Below are 20838 nucleotides of genomic sequence, written 5' to 3'. Positions count from 1 at the left end.
TTGTGACTATGTACAACACATTAAATTGCCCAATCTTGCTTTGACCAATTGGTGATAGATTTTCTGAGGACCACAGCCCTTTCCCAGTTCTGCTAGGAAAAGTTTAAACACAGGACAAATCAAATAATAGTTAACAGAAGCAAACTATGCCTGTGTCCTGATTTACATACTCTGCATTTTGGAATGCTTTGGAACCAGCTGCACTGCCAACACTCATATTTCTCCATAAATACGTGATGGTATGCTCTCTTTCAGTCCTGCACAGCTTTTATTTATATTAGATTTTTATTCCATTTTTATTACTTTATAATTAACTCAAGGCAGTGAATGTACATACTCTTCCTTTCTCCTCCTATTTTTTTTCACTACAACAACTCTGTGAGATGGGCTGAGGAAGAGTGACTGGCCCAAAGGCTTTCAGGCCTAAGGCAGGACTAGAACTCACAGTTTCCTGGTTTCTACGCTATCAACTTAACAGCTAGGCCAAACTGAAGCTCTCTCTGGTCTGTCTTTCACAAACAAACAAACAAACAAACAAACAAATAATAAACTTACAATGACGGCCACTTTCCCACTTTTTCTTAGTTGCTGCACAGCAAATGCATGGGCCACATTTTCCATGGGTGTGCCATTAACCATCATCACTCTGTCATTCTCTCTGGAAAAAAAGTAATTAATTTAAAAAAAAAATAGGACCAACATTAATTCTATTCTGGTCGAAAATACCGGGATCTGCTAAATTCTGCCACAAGTGCAAATGTCCATATAGGAAAAGACCCCATGCAGCTGTTTACTCCTGTATTACTCTCAGATCGTCTCCTTTGGCCTTTAATACCTAAGAAACACTCCAGAGAAAGTGTGTAAACGTTTTCTTCTGTATTGGGCATGTGGACCTACAGCAGAATAACACTCATCCTATTGGGTTTGGCTTACACATATATACTTTCTACTGATAAGACTATTCGTAGTTCAGTGTTGAACTATGGGATCCTTGGTGCTCTCTCAGCCTGGTGGTTTTCTTGCAGATGTTTCATTGTCAGTGCACCAATGGTATCACCTAGTTTGGTAATAAAATGTCTGCAAGAAAACCACCAACTTCAGAGAACACCAAGGACTCCATATATTTTCTCCTTTATTACAGGACTCATAGCTGATTACTGCATGCACTTTAATACAAATACTATTTAGTGATATAAGCAATGTTGGAGAACCAAAATTTATGAACCAAATAATTCTGGAGGCAATCAAGAAACCAAACATCAGAATATGGTCATGGCATTTTCCCATTTCTTTCCTGTAGCTACAATGAGGAATACTGTATCATCATCATCATCATCCCCAAAAGGTTTTTTTAAAATTTATTTTTGTATTATGTTTATTCTCTGTAGAAAATCAGAAACAGCCCAGATGTTCCTGAATGCTGCCTTCTGTGGTAGAAGAGTAAATTCTTCCCAAATTTAAAATCCTGTATTGCAGAGCTCTACTAAAGGTAAGGAGAATTGGACGGTATCCAGATTTATCACGATTACAATAAAAATAAAATAAAACACATTTTTGTGGGCAAATTGGAAGGCCAAAGTTCAGAAACACTTTGTTTTTACAAATAAACTGTCAATGCAACAAAATGGGAAGTGGTTAAAGTAAAGAAGCTTATTTACTGAAGTAATCCATCAGCTGGGCCACTTGCAAGGACATCAGAGACAACGATGGATGTTTCACCATTTTCAAAGTGAGGATTGTCTCTGCCACCGGAAACTGCAATACCAAATCCTCGCTTTGAGTCCTAAAAGGGAAAAAGAAAAAAAAGCACAACACATGTTTAGCAAACATCCAAAACCACATAACAACTCTCCCCCAAATATATTTAATAATTCATAATTGATATATTAGAAAAGTATAATCTCTATGACATTTTAGAACTTCTGTTGACTTATTTGTAATTTACTCTTTTATTGTTTTTAGTTGTTTATTTTTTTAATTTTTGTTTCTCCAAAAGATCTAATAAAAAAGTAATGCATCCCCTATTACCTTTAAAAAAAATAAACATTTTAAAAGGGCTCGGTCAGGTTTGACCACAGTTTCTAAGCAAAATGTGACAACGCTTAGATAGCAAAAGCCCTCCGAGAAGAAGAGATATATGCTATGCATCATCTCAACTTGGAAATTCTGTTAATGAGAGAGCCAATTAATGCAGCATGCAAGTCCTTATAAAACATACAGGATAATAAGGCTTGTTACATATTTGCTTGGGTTTAATATCAACGCTATCTACTGTGATAAAACCTGAACTGCAGGGAGATGGAGCAATAACGTAAACTTCCTGCCACAAATTTGACTGGATTACGAACCTCATCTATGCGAGCCATGGTGCACACAAGCTGCTATATTAAAAACCATTTAAAGGCAATCAGAATTGGGGAGACCTTGGTGAAGGAAGGGAGGACTCAAGAGTCACTCTGAATAACCCACCTCAGGTAGCGCAGTGTAGAATCCCTGAATTTGTGACCAGCCAGAGAGAGAAGGAAAGAGACTCATTTTTCAGTCTTTCCCTCCATTACTTCAGTGGTGTTTTCAGAAACACCAAGGAGAACTGCTGATTACCCAAAGATTGGCCAAAAAGCTTTGAGTCTTCTACTTTCCTTCCACTTTACTCTTACGTTCCTTCCATTAATTTCTGGATGCTCCATGTACCATAAATCCTCAAGAACCCGGATGATGTAGAACAAAGATGCACTTTCATCCTTCTTTCCCAACCATATTTTCTTCTCCAGCCACTCTTTTTCTACCTTCTCTCTTTTCCTCCCCATCACAGTGCATCAGTTTTTCACCTAAAGGTAAAGGTAAAGGTTCCCCCGCACATGCGTGCTAGTCGTTTCCGACTCTAGGGGCCGGTGCTCATCTCCGTTTCAAAGCCGAAGAGCCGGTGCTTGTCCGAGGACGTGTGGTCATGTGGCCGGCATGACTAGACACCAAAGGCGCACGGGACGCTGTTACCTTCCCACCATAGTGGTCCCTATTTTTCTACTTGCATTTTTACATGCTTTCGAACTGCTAGGTTGGCAGAAGCTGGGACGAGTAACAGGCGCTCACTCTGTTACGCGGCACTCAAGATTCGACCCGCCAAACTGCCGACCTTCTGATCGACAAGCTCAGCGTCCTAACCCACTGAGCCACCACGTCCCTGTTTTTCACCTACATGCTTGCTTTTCAGGATTCTTTTCTTTCTCCCTCTTTCTCCTGCTGAATTTCATTCCCAAAGCTCAGGTGTTTACCTCAAAATCTCTATTTCTGCATTGCAGTGTGTGTCTTTTCCCTTTCCTAAAAACTGCATTCTACTGACTGTCTCATCATGGATCCCCAAAGATCAGTCACTAGTCTTCCCTCAAAACTGATGAAATTCTACTTTTTCTCTGAATGCCATTTATTCTGTGATTGCTCCTTTCTTCTTCATCGTCTTTCTCTATTGCTTTCTGAATGCTTAAAATGCCTTTCTTGGTTTCCTTTCCATGTTGTTTCTCATTTTAAATGCTATTTTACATTGAATGCAATACTCTCAATGGGTACAACGTTCTCGCTATTCCTAGTTTCCACTGATGTGTTTCATCACATTGTTACTTGATAAAATCTAATTTCTTACTTGGAAGTGCAGGTGGCAAACACTGCTAAGACCTGTAATCATTCTGAGATGGGTACTTTTTAAATTGTAGTAATAGTAGTATCATAGATCAGCATTACAAATAAGGAGCATTAAACAAATAAAATGAAATAAAAAAAAATTAACAATTGATGGCGGAGTGTCAGTGGGCAGTCAAAGGCTGCCTAAATTTGCAGACAGAAAAACAAAATTTAGCTACATTTAAACAGACTACATCAGACTGATCCGATAACAGCAATTGTACATAAAAGAGATAGGTGATTCCCGGGTATTTTATCAGGTAAGGTATTAAGAGATAGGTCCAGAAATCCTTATAGAAGGTATAGTATAGTAGGACATGAACTCTAGTTTCAGTAGCCCCTTAGCCACAGGGGGGGACAGTTTCAGTTCATATGGGATATTTTTTTTATATCGGCCCTCTTAAGAGTGCTGTGGGAAATGCATTGCAATATGCTTAAGTTAATGCTCTTTGGATTTTGGAGATACCCTATTTTTCCATGTATAAGACGCACCCTTGTATAAGATGCTCAGGCATGCGAGTTCCAAGCTTACAGCAAACGAAGTCAGCACTGGGAGCAACCGCCTCCCAGCACTCTAAAAAGACGCCTCCCGGCCAACCCCACCCACCTCACCAGCATCAGACACGATGGGCATGCATAGTCAGTTCACAGCAGCAGCCTTCTGACCCTGGTAAACAAACCGGTGTAAGCACTGGCATGACAGCAAGACAAGGGAAGCGAAGGCAGATTTTAAACTCTCCGCCATTTCTCCATGCCGATCAGCTGTTTGGCAGAGCACCAAACAGCTGAACTGGCAAATTTGGAAGTTCGGCCAACCGCTATTATCGAGCAGGATGGCCTCGCAGGGTCCTCGGCCAGCATACAGGTACGAGGGAGGGAAAGGGCTGTCGCTGCCATCCATGCTGCTGGTCCCATCCGCTGCCTCCGGATGCCGCCATCCGACGATCTTGCCCCCTCCCCCCTCCCATTAGTGGCAAGCCCACAGGGGCTTGACACCTGCACCAGGCGGCATGGCAGCGGCATGCAAAGAACCCATACAGGCATGCCCTGGGCTGTGGAGGTCACCATTATTTTTTCATGTATAAGACGCTGCACTTGTACAAGACACAGCTGATTTTTGAACAGGGTGTTTGCAGGGGGAAAAAAGCATTTTATACATGGAAAAATACGGTAGTTATATGGTATTTTTGTTTTTAGTTAAAATTTTGCAATTACATTTTAGGCTTGGTCTGGGAAAAAAAAAGAACTTCCCTACAGACCAGGGAATTGAATGACAAGTGAAAAATATTTCTTACACTGCCTACATGAGCACATTACACAATCTTGATTTACGAATGATTTAGAACTACAGAGACAGAAAAGGGCTGCAGTAATTTAAGTCACTGAGCTACAAATTAAGAAGCCATCTGCCACAAATTCAGAAGATAAATATAGCCTGTCACTCTCAGCCTTTGTGTCCGTAGCTGGTATTTTACAGATTTTCAAAACATTGTGAAACTATTGTATAAATGGTGAGCAATCATAGAAGCAAGGTGGGTTAAAGAAGATACTTGATTTGGTGCAGGATGACTTGAAAAACTTCTGTAAAGCTGTTAACTACAATGCCCAGATAGGCACATCTGGAGCCTTGTAAATCCTTATTAAGTAGTAATACCATTAGAGTTATTACATTTATTAATAAAGCTTTATACAATTCAGTGCTTTTTAATTGTGTGAAAAAATATATGCACAATATTCCCTGATTGGACAGCCAGATTCATGCCAAGAGCAAAACACAAATGTTTCATTGGATTTTAACCATTCCTGTGTATCTCAGCATAAACCTGGAACTGAATAAACCCGAATATGCCTGAACCTGGCATATTTTAGGCCCGGGAGATCTGAGGTAGGAGATAGCAATGAAAAGGCAAAATTGGTGGCAATGAAGGCACAAAAAAGGGAAGGCAGGCCCCAGGACAATAGGACAAGGGGCAAGAGGGCTGATAGGAGTATGCCAGTTTGGTCTAATGCAGGGGTCTTCAAACTTGGCCCTTTTATGACGTGTGGACTTCAACTCCCAGAATTCCTCAGTAAGGCACGCTGGCTGAGGAATTCTGGGAGTTGAAGTCCACAAGTCATAAAAGGGCCAAGTTGTCTAATGGTTAAGGCATCAGGCTAGAAGCCAGGAGACCATGAGTTCTAATCTCATCTAAGCTGGGTGGCTTTAGGCCAGTCACTCTTAGCCCAACCCACTTCACAGAATTGTTGTTGTGAGGGAAATAGGAGAGAGGAGTATTAGTTATGTTCACTGCCTTGAATTATTTGTTAAAATAATGAATGTAGGATATACGTAAGTAAATAATAAAACACTGAGCTTGAATTCAAACATGTAAAAGGAGGAAAGAGAAGCAAGGTGCTAAGGTGATGTAGGCCATTTGTATTATGCCACATTTGAATTTAAGTGTAGTGGTAGCAGTAAAAGTAAGATGAAGCAGTCACTTCTAGTTTAGAAAGTTAATTGAAGTGGTAAACCTGTATTTGTTTCAGCCTTCCCAAGCCTCTGCATAAGTAAATGTGTTAGAAAGTCCCTTCTTACGACTTTGAGTGGGACAATCCTACATTGGTATCAGTTAGGAAAAAAATATATTCTCATTTGTTGGGTGTCATTATTTTTTAAACCCTTCATTTAAATTTTGGAATTTAAATCTGGGTCCATTCCATCATTCTCTTTAAGAAACGATCAGATCGAAACTTTCCATTTTAGACAGTAAAACTAACAGATGGAAATAAAATTGTTTCAGTATTATGTATTGATCCCAGCAAAGGAGTGAATAATTGTTTGGCATTTCTTGGATAATCCGTGCACAGTTCAGTTTCAAGGCCTCTGACAGGCCTCTCCCTTCCATAAGCCTCACTGTGAAATCAATGACAAAAAACGTGGTTTGAGCAAACAGGTTTATCTGCATGCTGGAGGCCTTTACATGTATTACTGCTCAGTAAAAAGACAGCAGCTGTATACACAAAAGCCAAGTGCTTATGTCACAGTGTAATTTATAAGAGGGAAGGGCTGCTCATCACCATTTTGTAATGTAATTTGTGCCTTCAAGCCACTCTTGATTCTTGGCAAATGGCTGGACTAGTTCCTGCAGTTTTCTTGGCAAGTGCTTTGCCATGGCCTTCTTCCTAGGGCTGTGAGTGAGTGACTGGCCCAAGGTCATCCAGCTGGCTTCATGCCTAAAGTGGGACTAGAACACAGATCTTTTGGTTTCTACCCTGGTGCCTTAACACTACACCAAACTGCTCTTTTCGTACTACCACTGTTGTGGTAAAAGCATTGCGTGAATGGGACTGTTGTCCTTTTGTAGCAAAGGAAGGCAACTTGGATGACAGTAGCCTTTACAAAAAGTGGCAGTCCTGGACACTGGACTCCTATATGCTCCAAAGAATGTAATTTCTTTCAAAACATTTCCTTCCTGATAATTAAAACTGAGTGCTGGAAAAGCCCAGAGGTTTAGTGACATTTTAAACTGTGCTACTTCCTTGGGCTATAGAGAACTGAACCTTTAAAAAAAGGTTGCTGTTATTTTTTTTTTTGAATTCTAGGTATTTTTAGTAGCTCTAGAAAAATGAATTGCTAGAATTGCAAAAGAAGTTATTTGTGTAAATAAATGAGGGTCTTGTTTAAAAATGTTTAAGCAGTATACTTATCAAGGTTAAAATATTTTATTATTGAAAAGCAACTGTCATTAAAATTGGGACGTATCTTGTTTGTCAATTGATAGCAGATATTCAGTGCAAAAAAGCTATCACAAAATTATAAATAAATAACATACTACCTTTTGTAAGGTCACTGTGTACTGTTCCCATATCAGCTCTTCCATGACTGGGCCCTATTTATAAGGAGAAAAACAACATCAATTGAAAAAAGGGACTCTTTCCAAGAAAAAGTGCTTCAAGCAGAAGGAATATTTTTACAGTTATAATAGAGTAATATTTTTAAAGCCAAACTTAATAAGGAAAGCTCGGAGTAAAACAAATAGTTAGCAGAAAATAAGCATGACTGTTTCTCTAATTTCATATTTTAAATTTGTAATATAAGTTATAAAGGAAGTACCCAAACCTTAGAAATCTATGTCTTTTTTAATCCAAGCAAGCAAGCAAATGTCTAAGTAGGGCTATGGTTTCCAAAGAATTATAATGATATAATAAAAACATTGATACAGGTAGTTCTCAACAAATGACCACAGGCGGGACTAGAAAATTCGTCTTTCGGCAATAAGGTCATTAAAGTGAGGCATCACGTGACTGTCCCCAATTTTACAACATTTTTCTGTAGTTGTTAAGTGAGACATCATGGGATGGCAATTTATGACCTTCCCTGCCAACTTCCTCTTTGACTTCCTCAGAAGCCAGCTGGGAAAGTTGTAATCACATCCCTGGGAAACAACAACCTAATGGCAGAACTTAAAGCATCCCAAATATTAATATGTTATTAATAATGCTGGTAACTTTACAAATATTAATCATAAAAAAACCCCTAAGAGCTAAAATCAACATCACTGTGAAAATCAAGACAGATGACAATTGTAAAATCACTTCCAAAATGCTCCGGATTGTGCATCCTTGTTGAATCATGTACCAACAAAATTAATTTTCTGGTATTGCGTTTGATGTCCTCTAAGGTCATAATTTTGTTTGACAGATGCAAATAGAGAAATACACACTCATTAGTTTTACAGTGTAGAAACCAACAGAGGTGGATTTTTATATTCATGCAGCCTTATGAAAAATGTGAAGGACGCGTATTTTAATTTTTTTTAATTTTAATTCCATTTATATCCCGCCCTTCTCCGAAGACTCAGGGCGGCTTACAATTAATCTGTTACAATTTTCATTACTTCAAGTATAGGTAGTCCTTAACTTATGACAACTGAGCCCTAAAATTTGTGTTGCTAAGTGAGACGTTTGTTAAGTGAATTTTGTCCCATTTTACAACTTTGCTTGTGACCGTTGTAAGTGAATCGCTGAAGTTGTTCAGTTAGTGACATGGTTGTTAAGTGAATCTGACTTTCCCATTGACTTTGCTTGTCAGAAGGTCACAAAAGGTCATCCCATGACACCAGGACACTGCAAGCCTCATAAATATGCGTCAGTTGCCAAGTAGCTGAATTTTGATCATGTGACCATGGAGATTTCTGCAATGATTGTAAGTGTGAAAAAATGTTCATAAGCGACTTTTTTCAATGCTGTTGTAACTTCGAACAGTCACTAAATGTACTGTTGTAAGTTGAAGATTACCTGTACTTAAAAATATTTATTTGTGAATGAAACTAATGCTGTACAGTAATTGCTCTGTAAGTATAGAAATTAGAGTAGCATTTATTTCCAGGAAGAAGGCAGAAGAGATTAATGTTCCTTGAAATTACATATAATCAAATTGCTATAAATGAAATAGAATGCTTTCAGTACTCTTGAAGAGAGGATTAATTAAACTATAAGTGACTATCTCCAGAAGCTGCATTTTGTAGAGAACAGAATGTAGTACTTACAAAGTATTGCAAGCTGGCCTTGGGAGTCCCCAGGCATAAAGGCCATCTGTGCTCTTCTAAATCTCTTAACTCATAATCTCTTCTTTAATATTATAAAATTTACATCTGTTTGCTTTGCCAAATACTGTCAAGGCCAACAGATTAATGGAAAAACCAAAATGAGCATGGGGGTTGGGCAAGATTTTATAAATCTCCCTCTGAAGGAGAGATTAAATTACTGCTCCCAAAATTCTAGCTTTATTACGAGCCAAAAAAAATTAAATCAAGCACTAGCTGCTTATTAGAAGTTATTAATATGTCACTGGAGACAATGCAAAAAGATAATCACAATATGTTAGTTATTGCATTATTTATGCAATCGCACAGTTGAAAAAGTTACTACTTCTTCAGCAAATTGAGACAAATACCTTAATGAAGTACCATTCTTTCATTCAACAATTATGCACAAATTTCATCCTATCAAATTTTAATAGTGCTTACTAATAGTGAACTCTGTGAATCATCCCATTAACACTTTTCAAGCATAAAGATCAAGAAATATCCTCCAATGCATGCTAGTTTATTCATATTTTAAATTTAAAAACCTTTCTGTGTACTAGATAAAGTGAAAAGGTAATCAATTTGCATCCCCTGTTAAAATCCTTTATTTTTCACAGCATGTAATCACATTCACTATGTTTTTTACCTTTGTTGTGGCAGGTTGCAGTCTCTTTAAAGAATGTGAACTTCCCAAGCTTTCAATCAATTTGTATCATTCAAAAATGGTTATGCAATTCTACTATAACAACAATATCCTAAATATTCAGGCATTCAGCCACCCTTTCTCAAGGTAGAAGTCCAAACACAAGAATACAAAAACTTCCAAAAGCAATGTTGAATTTTACAATGTTAAAAGCAGTCCAGTCCAGCCTGTGTCAAAGTTCTCTTTAAACAACCTTTGAGGCTGAGGTTAAGTAAGCATCAACATTAAGAGTTGCCTTTCTGTTGCAAAGAAAAACAAACAAAGCACCTGGAGAGCATGCAGGACACAAATACTGGATATTAGGATGCGGATTATAGAACTCAGGGCAACTTGATTAGCTTCCCAAGCACAGCTTTTAAGCAACCAATTCTAATACTATGTCCTTGTAAGGTGTTGGATATATTGAGTACAGAGAAGAACAACAAAGATGATTAGGGGACTGGGGGCTAAAACAAATAAGGAATTGGGTATGTTTAGTTTAACAAAGAGAAGGGTGAGGGGTGACATGATAGCAGTGTTCCAATATCTCAGGGGTTGCCACAAAGAAGAGGGAGTCAAGCTATTGTCCAAAGCACCTGAAGGCAGGACAAGAAGCAACGGATGGAAACTAATCAAGGAGAGAAGCAACATAAAACTAAGGAGAAATTTCCTGACAGTTAGAACAATTAATCAGTGGAACAACCTGCCTCCAGAAGCTGTGAATGCTCCAACACTGGAAGTCTTTAAAAAGAGATTGGACAGCCATTTGTCTGAAATGGTATAGGGCAGGGGTAGGCAACCTTGGCTCTTTATGACTCGTGGACTTCAACTCCCAGAATTCTGGCTCAGGTATTCTGGGAGTTGAAGTCCATGAGTCATAAAAGAGCCAAGGGGAGTTAAAGTGCGATAGAATTTAAAGTATATCCATAGTTGGTTAGCATATTTTAGCTTAAGTTTGTTGGAGGCAATACCCTGTTTTCAGCTCTGGGAAGTCAGAGGTGGGGAGGGAGGGGGAGAGGGACTTTATGTATTGCAAAACTTTTTCAATAAAAAAAAGAGCCAAGGGGGTTTCCTACCGGAGTAGGGGGTTGGACTAGAAGACCTCAATAGTCCCTTCCAACTCTATTATTATTATTATTATTATTATTATTATTATTATTATTATTATTATTATTATTATTATTATTATTATTATTATTATTATTTTACAGCAGATACAAAGTTATGAAAGGTGAGAAGACAAAGATTTACACAGATCACTGCTTCTCTCTAACTTCACAAACCTAAAATCAAGCCAGAGCAACCTACTTCAATGAATCTTACTTTAATGAGCAGTATCATCATCATTTTAGCCACTGTCTATCCACTGAAGAATAAAGGCCTCTTCTGTGTGTTTCCAACCAATACAGTCCTGAGCTTTTTTTTGCCAATTCAGCCCTCAATACTTGCTTGTTGTCAATCCATCATGTTTTAGGTCCCTTTTGTGGATGCTTTTTATCAAGTGGGATCCATTCTGTGACTGCCTGCTCCATCTGCCAAGAGGTCTTCTTGCTTTGTGACCAGCCCATTTCCATTTCAATTCTTTTCCTCTCTTGATGATATCACATACTTTCATTTGTTCTCTAATCCATGCACAGGTCTTTCTATCTTGTCTTGTAATGTTGAGCATGCATCTTTCTAATGAGAAGGGATACTGAACTCAATTCCTTTGTTGTTGTTTTTCCTAGTGAAAGAACTTTCTTTTGCCATCTTAATCAACTATAGAGCCTTGGTGGAGCAGTGGGCTAATGCCTCCTTAAGTAACACCAGCTGCCTGCAATTAGTGCAGGTTCGCATCCCACCAGGCTCAAGGTTGACTCAGCCTTCCATCCTTCCGAGGTAGGTAAAATGAGGACCCAGATTGTTGGGGGCAATTAAGCTGACTTTGTAATAATGCCGCTGGTGTGTGTGTGAAAGCCCTAATAAGCAGGCATATACATAGAATGAAGGCTACTGCTAAGCTTGTAAGCCGCCCTGAGTCTTCGGAGAAGGGCGGGATATAAATGGAATTAAAATAAAAATAAAAATAAAAAAAATATTCGGCTCCCAATACACATGAAAGACAGGTATAAATCAAGAGCTCAATCAACCTGACTTTTAAAGTTCAAAAGTGTAAGTAAAAATTCTGCTTTTTTTACAGCATTTTCAGGGGATATATGGAGAAAAAACATTCTACATATATGTATCACAAACTACTATGGAGGATCACAGGACTAAGGTTCTAAGCACATCCTACATTCCCTTCCTAGGTGCATTATCAGATCAGGTAACCACAGTAACTGACTCATTTCAGTGGTACAGAAGATTGCAAATCCGTTTCTGCTAACACATTTTGCATACAAAAAGTGCCTTCACTGTTACATTACTCATAGGAACAGTGACACGCTCAAGAGACTATAATCATCATACTATTACTAAATCTCAATTTTTCAAGGGTTTCACCTCAGCCTATATTTTTAATTTAAGACAAGACTGAGAACAATCAAGTTGGCTTACTCTTATTTTCAGAGAGGCAAGACAAATAGCTGCTCTCTTCCACATTTAAAGCAAATTGCTTTGCCATGTATAGACCTTTCCTGTGTCAAAACTAGAACCAGAGTGCGACATTTAACAGCTGAGATGTACTATGAGATTTCATTTATTAGTTCTTAATGCAAAAAAGTATTTCTTTGTGGTTATATTGTCCAAACCCCTCCTACTTCGAAGCCTGGATTAGAAAGTGCAGATATAAAAACAGAATGCAGGCCTTTATTATGTCTTGGACACCTAAAAGCCCTAAACTGCATTGTAAACAGTTTAAAAAAAAAGAATTAACAGTTGGGATAAAAGCTGTTTGAAACCGAATACAACACTAATGGGCTAGCTTAACACATTTTTAGCACAACCCTATGCATATTTATTTTAGCACAACCCTATGCATATTTAGTCAAAAATAATTTCCAAGATTAACTGACTCTCTCAGGAACAGGTCTCTAGGGCTTTTATGTTTGTTTATTTGTATCCTGTCTTTATTATTTTCACAAGTAACTCAAGGTGAGGAACATATACAACACACCTTTCTCCTTTCATTTTACCAACAACACATTGTAAGGTGAATTGGGCAGACAATGAATAATTAGCCCAAGGTCACCCAGTTGGCTTTCATGTTGTATATTAATGTTACTTGATTTAGTTATATATTTATATATTATTAATAAGGTTTATATAGTTTGTCGGGATATTTTTACCTGTATTTAATTGTTTTGTATTCCACTATTCTTTTAACATTAAAACTGTCTAGGCAGTTTGCATTTTCATGTGTAGGAAGACAGCCCCCCCCCCAGCCCCCAGAGAAAGAAATATTTTGGGGGATATTAAAAAGGCAGAATATTATATTTTCCCAAAGCAATAATGGAGAAAATCTTAGGCAGAAACCACCCCCACGCCTAAGTCTCTCTGCCCAAAGCAGAAACCAGCTCTGTAGAAATGCAGATTTGATACCGTAATTCTTTCAGAAAGACTGGAGCCAGGAAGCTTGGATCTGATGAGATTAGAAAGACAAAGACCCCTAGAACCAGCAACCCTTCATCCAAAAATCCAACACAGGACATAGCCATCAGCCACGGTCCCAGGGAAGCAGGACATGACCTTTAGGGCATAATAGGATTAACCCACTACCATCAGCATACCAAAAGGACACACACAAAAGCTCAGGTCAAAGTTCATGCCACAGGAACAGGAACAACTCCAAACACAAAAGCCCAAGAAGGTATAAATACCCACTACTCCCAGCTCTATGTGGTCAGCTGTCCCAGAGCCACATGCTGTTGTGGTTATGCTCTTCAATAAACAAGAACCTTCATTCAAAAGCAGCCTCCATTTTATTTATTCCCAGCTTGGACTGGACCCTGATGAAGATTTTTCTTTAACACATGTATTTAAATTCAGTTGAAATTCTGAATTTTTGTTCTATTTAGTTTTTAAGTGTGATATACATTATTAAAATATAGTAGGATAGCAGCTTTAATTATTCACGTCCATATCCTAAATGTCAGATCTACTTTCCTGAAAGACATGTATTTTTAGGGACATAGATTTGGTGCTGCAGGAAGGCAGATAATAATGTTTTGGGAAACTAAGGTAAGAAAAATAGAAGTGTCAGTCCTTACAGAAATAAAGATCATACATTTGCTTGTAGTACAGATACGAGCATTTAGTGATTTCACAAAAATGAGGTTTCAGAAATGGCACTTACATTAGACATTCAAAATTGCAATCAAATCAGGCCTCTGTAGCCATGTGACAGATTCAGTTTAGGCTGCTGTGGCAGCCATTTTAACTCTGTGACTTGCCTGGGCTGGTTCGGGCCTATGAGAAGCCAGAAGTGGGTTTTTGTTTTTTTGTGCCTAGTCACATGGCCAAACAAGATCAGGTGATTTTTGCAGCTGCCAATGACCATTTGTTTTTGTTTTCCTGGAGCTGCATGGAAGATCTACAGCTTGCTGGACTTGAGGACTACTGTAGAAAGCTGAATTACTTCTGTAAGTATTTTAAAATATTCTACCCTATAGTATTGTATTGTAGAGTATTGTTTGTAATCACTTTGGGAAGTACTCTGCTTTTTATTGTAAGTACAGTACTTAACAAGATTGTTTGTTTGCATTTGCCTGAAACTTATAGCATGTGGTTGCTGCTGCCTCCTTTCTGTAGCACAGACACCCCCCCAGAGATTCTGCCTGGAGAGGCTTGCACTGATAGTATTTTGTTTTTTTAAAAAAGGTTTTAAATTTAAATTGCCTACAGAAATTGTGGGTGTTCCTTCACTGGAGGCTTTTAAGAAGATATGGGATAGGCATTTATCAGAAATACAATACAGTACTATACTCTCTTGTGAGAGCAGTGGGTTAGACTAGATCAGGAATCAGCAACTTGAAACAGTGAAAGAGCCACTCGGAACTGGTTCCCTCATAAAAGGAAAAACTGGGAGCCGCAAAAAATGTGTGCGCATGCGTGTACATGTACGGATGCGCAGAACAGGGTTTGACTGAAGAGTGGAGCCAAGGCGAGATATGCACCTACCCTGCATATTTGAATTAATTGGTTGAAATTTTTTTTGGATTGCACATGGCAGAGGACTGGGAGCCGCAGGAGTCGGCTGAAAGAGCCACATGCGGCTCCGGAGCCGCGGGTTGCAGACCTGTGGACTAGATGACCTCAAGGTTCCTTCCATCCCAGTTACTGATGCAAGCCGACAGTTCTGTAAACTCCACCCCCATCTCCCTCTGCATGCCTGCCTGAAGACGCTAAAGCTAATTACTTTCCTGGCAACTGCAATTGTAGAGTTTGCCACCCCCCCTCTGAAGAAGCTTAAGCTGCCTAGCAACAAATGGTTTGGTTTTGTTTTTTTGTTTTTTAAAAAGCCTGCTGCCTGCTTGGGAGGCAGTTTACAGTACTGTAGTACTGAAACCGGAAACAGCTGTTTGGCAGCTGGAAACAGCCTGCAGCAGAAGCAGGAAAAGTCTCTCAGTTCAGGCAGCCATCGGAGTAAATAGTAAGTCAAATCTTTGTTCATTTAACGACCCATTTGATTCAATTAATGAGTTTGATTTTAAAATGTTGTAATATTGAGTCTGATTCATTTGATGATTATGAGCCTAATGGGCAGGTTCTATTAGGCTTCTACCTCAGGAACTACCTGTATTATAATCAATATAATTTTATCCTAGTTCAGACATGTTAAACACAAGGCCCGGGGGCCGGATCCAGCCCGCGAAGTGGTTTCATGTGGCCCGTGAAGCCATTCTGGAAACAGTGAGGGAACGGCCCCCACTGCCTTGGCCCTGGCCCAGAGACCCTCCTTCTGCCAGAGACCCTCAGATCTGTCCCACTCCTGCCCAGGCCCCCATAGACACCCTTGATGCGAACGATGTAGAGCTGGCCACGCCCACCCAGTAGGCCATACGCACTCTAGCCACGCCCACCCAGTAGGCCATGCCCACCCAGGCCACAAGCACCCAGCCCCTTGAGGGCAACCACAATGCTGATGCGGCCCTCAATGAAATTGAGTTTGACACCCCTGTCCTAGTTGCTATTTGTGTTACATTCTTTATATATACGTCAGTATGACAAAATGAATATTGGAAATGACATACAGTATTTTGAAATCATTTTATCTCCTGTTCCTATTTGTTTCTGCTTTTCTGCAAAAAAAATGTAGACTATTTGACACTCAGTTACTTCTCTCTTTCTTATTTTCCCATCTATTTATTTCTATTTCCTCTGAATTAATAAATTCCTTTTTTCAAAGCTTCATTTTAGAAAATGGTGTAAAGCATATTTTCATTTTGGGTTTTTGTACATATTTGCCAATGAGATTTGAGTGTCTCCTTAATTTAAATAACTTGTGCATGTGTACTTATGTATCAAAAAGAGAGTGGATAATGTATATCAGATAGATGACATCTTTAATCTACTGTTGTATCATACAGAAATGAACATATTGCCATTGATTATGAATTTGGAATGAAATCAATGGCCAATATAAATGAAATTGTCACAGGTGCATCCAACCTGTTTGGTATTAAACACCTCAGATCTATAAATTAGTTTCCACTAGAGGGTGGCATTAAGCAACTATTTGCCAATCTTCTGCACAAGGAAGATTGAGATGAAAAGGTGGTTGAGAGGAAAAGTCACTCTTTTTATAAATTTACATACAGTACATATAAACTAGTAAAGCCTTTTAATCTGTACTTTCCACAAACTTTATAAATGCCAAATGCTACTGATCGTAGAGCATTTGAATTTTAAGAGCTTATCAATTTTTTGGAGCATCTTGTAAAACTACATAGAAAAAATATACCAATGGCAAATTCTCTCAAAGGAAGCTTTTGAAGTTATGTCATATTCAGTTGAACACCTACACTGGGAGTCAGGTAAATCTGTCTTAGAAGCAAGATCACAATATTGGGGCCACTGATGTACCTTCTTGTACTGACCAGCAAATGTAGTGTATGTAACATATGTAGTGCAAGAAAAAAGAATTCTTAACACTGATCTTTGCATGGGGGCAGGAATGAAGATAATTCCTCTAAAGATCTGCATCCATCACTAATGCAATAAACTAAGCAAACAAATGTGCTGGATGATGATGATGACGATATAATAATAATAATAATAATAATAATAATAATAATAATAATAATAATAATAATAATAATAATAATAATAATAATATAACATAACAACAATAACAACGATGATGATGATGTTGAAAGGGACCTTGGAGGTCATATAGTCCAACCCCCTGCTCAGACAGGAAAGCCTATACCATTTCAGACAAATAGCTGTCCAGTCTCTTCTTAAAAACTTCCAGTGTTGGAGCAATCCCCACTTTTGGAGGCAGGTTGTTCCACTGATTAATTGTTCTAACTGTCAGGAAGTTTCTTCTTAGTTCTGTGTTGCTTCTCTCCTTGATTAGTTTCCATCCGATGAGAACTTAAGAAAATTTATATTTTTCTATTGAATTTGAAAATGGGAACAAGCTAAAGAAACAATGATAACATGGGCAAAAAAAATTGGATATAATATAGAATTAGAAAAATGGCAAAACTTGTGGGAAAGAAATTGTAAACTGACAATGTCAACTTCTTATAAAGAAAACTTACATAAAATGTTTTATAGATGGCACTTGCCACCAGCAAGATTAGCAAAAAAATGTTTAAAAACATGTCAGATAGATGTTGGAAATGTAAGCCACAAGTCAGGTACTTATTACCATGTTTGGTGGACATGTGCCAAAGCAAAGAGTTACTTGAAAAAAATACATACATGGCTAGAAAAGATGTTGGGAAAACATGTAGATTTTAAACATGAACTTTTTTATTAGGTATAATGCCAGAAAAGACTGATAAACAAAGCGTATATTTGATTTTACATGTAATAACAGCGGTAAGAATTATATTCACACAACACTGGAAAAATGAAGAAATACCATCAGATGAAGAAATAATTAAAAAAATACTACAATGTGCAGAGATGGATAGACTTACTTTAAGGTTGAAAGAAAAAGAAGAAACAGTATTATCAAACTTGGAACTTATTTTATCAATGGCTAGAGAAAAGAATAAAGGATTAGGAACTAAATCTCTATTAGTGAATGTAAAACTCAGACAACACGTTTGTTGAACTAGTACTATTGAATGTATGAAAAAAATCAATAAAAATCTTATATAGATAAATAGAGATATATAGAGATATAGATATAAAAAGGAAATTCTGTCTCGGTTTTAGTCATAAGCGAAGGACTACTTGTCGTAGGCTACCTTGAGCAATTTATTGGCCACTGTGAGAACAGAGTGCTGCATTAGATGGGCCATAGCTTCAATCCAGCCAATCACTGTTTATAATTAGCCAATATATACTTACAGTAAATGTTTTTCAAAGATGTGGTTTGGATTGCTTTATTTTTCCAAAGAAATTTTTCTAACATCACATTACCAATTTGTCATTTTATATCCAAACAGGACTAATCTACATAGGCTAATTTATATATGGCAACTTCATATTTACTTTGTGAGCTACACAGAGCAAACTGAAAATTGTTCTATGTAGATTAACACATCAACATCTGCCTAATCTGCACAGAATTTTTTCTTTCTAGAAAACACATCACTGGCAGTTTTGTGATTAAGGCTGCAACTTTGCTTAGAGCAGGTTTTAGGTAGCTCAGTAAAACATAATTCTGAGTAGTCATACACAGGAATGTATTTTTAATCTTCTCAGATAAGTATAACACAATCTACAAGACTGCTTAAACTCTCTACTCCTTCAATTTATTATTTTCTAAATTATTAATCCTTCTCTTGATTCAAAATAAATCATATCTTTTCATGTTCAGGGTAGTAGATTATTCATAATCCATGACTACAATTTCACCATTCTCCAATAACAATTTATCTAAACTATGAATGTATTTCAGCCAAGAACAACTGTTTTTTTTCCTTTAGAAACAATTTTCAGGAAGGAACAGCTGTAATTTAAGAAACCATAGGCCTATATATTTAAACAAATAGAAACTCAGTGTCAAAATAATCTCATAAATAAAAACAACTAATCTCCCTGCTCTTATCCAGTCCTTCCTCTGCAGCCTCTCATTCGCATTCTTAGAAAGATACGCTTTGAGTATCAGAACAGATTTCTATATAATTGACCTATATCTTAGACAACTGCCAGAGGCCCATTATTACTAGCAAATCTAAATTACAGAATAATCTGCATTAATTGCATTTTATAGATGATATTGGGTTTAGTAAAGCAAATGCAAAACAAAATTCAACCCCCCCTCCCCCAAATATGATAAAATCTAAAGCCCAGCAGGAAAAGGTTGAAGTCCTAAAACATACAACAAAAAGGATCTACGGTAGATGAAAAGGAAGCTGTTTTATAACACAAGTTATTTCCACAATTCATAGAATACCTACATATACGTAAAAAAAATCCAACTATAAATGGACACTACCATATAAAGAACAGCAAGTCTCGCAATAAAGTAATTGGATGAAGGATAGATATTTTCGCTGGAATGAAAGAAAGATTCTTCCTCTTCTTCCTGTGTTAAACAGTACTTGCTGGAGAAATGGGATATTCTATCTATTGTACTTATCGTATATCTGTTAATACACTATAAACCTCTCTGTTTGTACTTTGTAAAATAAAATCATAGGCAAAACTGGCTGTTGGTTTAACCCAGCATAGATAGATCAAACTATACACAATGAATTTACTTCATGAGAAATATTTCTACTAATCTAGTGCAAATTCAACAGCATTTTGATCTAACTACAAATTCCTTTTATCTCTTTTGAAAGAACCACTTGGTATTTATTTAAATAAAATGTGTGCTAAACAGCATGTTGGAGAGGGTAAATACTCTCACAAAATGAGTTAATTATGGGGCCTGTTCTAATCTAGACCATGTCTCTTAAGTCCTTTAAAATGTACTCTTTACACCAGCTTATCTTTGTCACTGGAGGCTGGGGAAGTGGGCAGAAAGTCCGTCAGTCCTTTTATTTACTACATGCCTATGAGGTCTACATGGGGCCCAGAGATACTAGAAGCTGTTTCTTCATTTTGCAACAAACCAGTGTCCTATTTTTATATTTTTATATATTTTATACATATTTTTATACATATAATGAAAAGAAGAAAAAAATAAGGCCAGGCAGCTAAGGTGATACCCATCAGGCTTTAGGTAGGCATAGTTATAAACCTCTGTTCTCTGGTTACTAACCCCTTATTCAAAAACAAGTTACTTAGCAGTAGCTTCACAGCTATGACTCAGCTAGATCGATGATTTCTTTTTTGCAGGCAACAATTAATTGTATACACACAGAAGATATGCCTGCTGCAGACATGGAAGTCAATGTCTATATAAAGACTTAAGCTCCAGAGTTCAAATTCTTCCCATTTTTTTGAGTCAATGGATTTTTAGCCAACACTAGTTTTGAGATTAGGAGGCACCTGAGATGTGTTTCACATGGAGCTCTGGATTTGGGGAGTTCGTGGCATTTATTTTTATTGCATTTATTTCTAATTTTATATGGTAGTTAAGTCTCAAGGCATTTTTCAACTAAACAATATAAAAATTGAAGAAGAAAAAAAATAAGAAAACAGACAAATTAGAATAAAACAGAGAAGCCCCTAAAATTAAAAGCAGCTTCGCAACTTCATTATGTCAGAACTTCAGGCATTAGAAAAAGTTCTAGGGAAAGTTCCTATGCTTATTGTAATAAGTAAGCAACAGGATGGGAATTCAGGATTTCACAAGTATAGAACCTTAGTAGAAACCAATGACGTACCAGCAATATTATACTGAACCATTATATATTTTTAATG

General features: G+C 37.5%; 1 protein-coding gene across 5 annotated transcripts in view; it reads right to left on the bottom strand.

Annotated features, from left to right (window-relative positions):
- Window positions 1-20838, bottom strand: part of TJP2 (tight junction protein 2) — an 86014-nt gene that overhangs the window by 23535 nt on the left and 41641 nt on the right. For all 5 annotated transcript variants that reach the window (XM_083352533.1, XM_083352531.1, XM_083352532.1 and 2 more), the window contains 3 exons: window positions 7491-7544; window positions 1659-1783; window positions 556-658 (listed from right to left, as the gene is read on the bottom strand). In XM_083352533.1, the coding sequence (XP_083208659.1) occupies window positions 556-658; window positions 1659-1783; window positions 7491-7535 (273 nt within the window). In that variant the 5' untranslated portion in view covers window positions 7536-7544. The remainder of the gene's footprint in view (window positions 1-555; window positions 659-1658; window positions 1784-7490; window positions 7545-20838) is intronic.

This window comes from Vipera ursinii, assembly GCF_947247035.1.
Source record: "Vipera ursinii genome assembly, chromosome: 2".
Taxonomy (NCBI): Eukaryota; Metazoa; Chordata; class Lepidosauria; order Squamata; family Viperidae; genus Vipera; species Vipera ursinii.
This window is presented reverse-complemented; position numbering and strand designations above follow the sequence as displayed.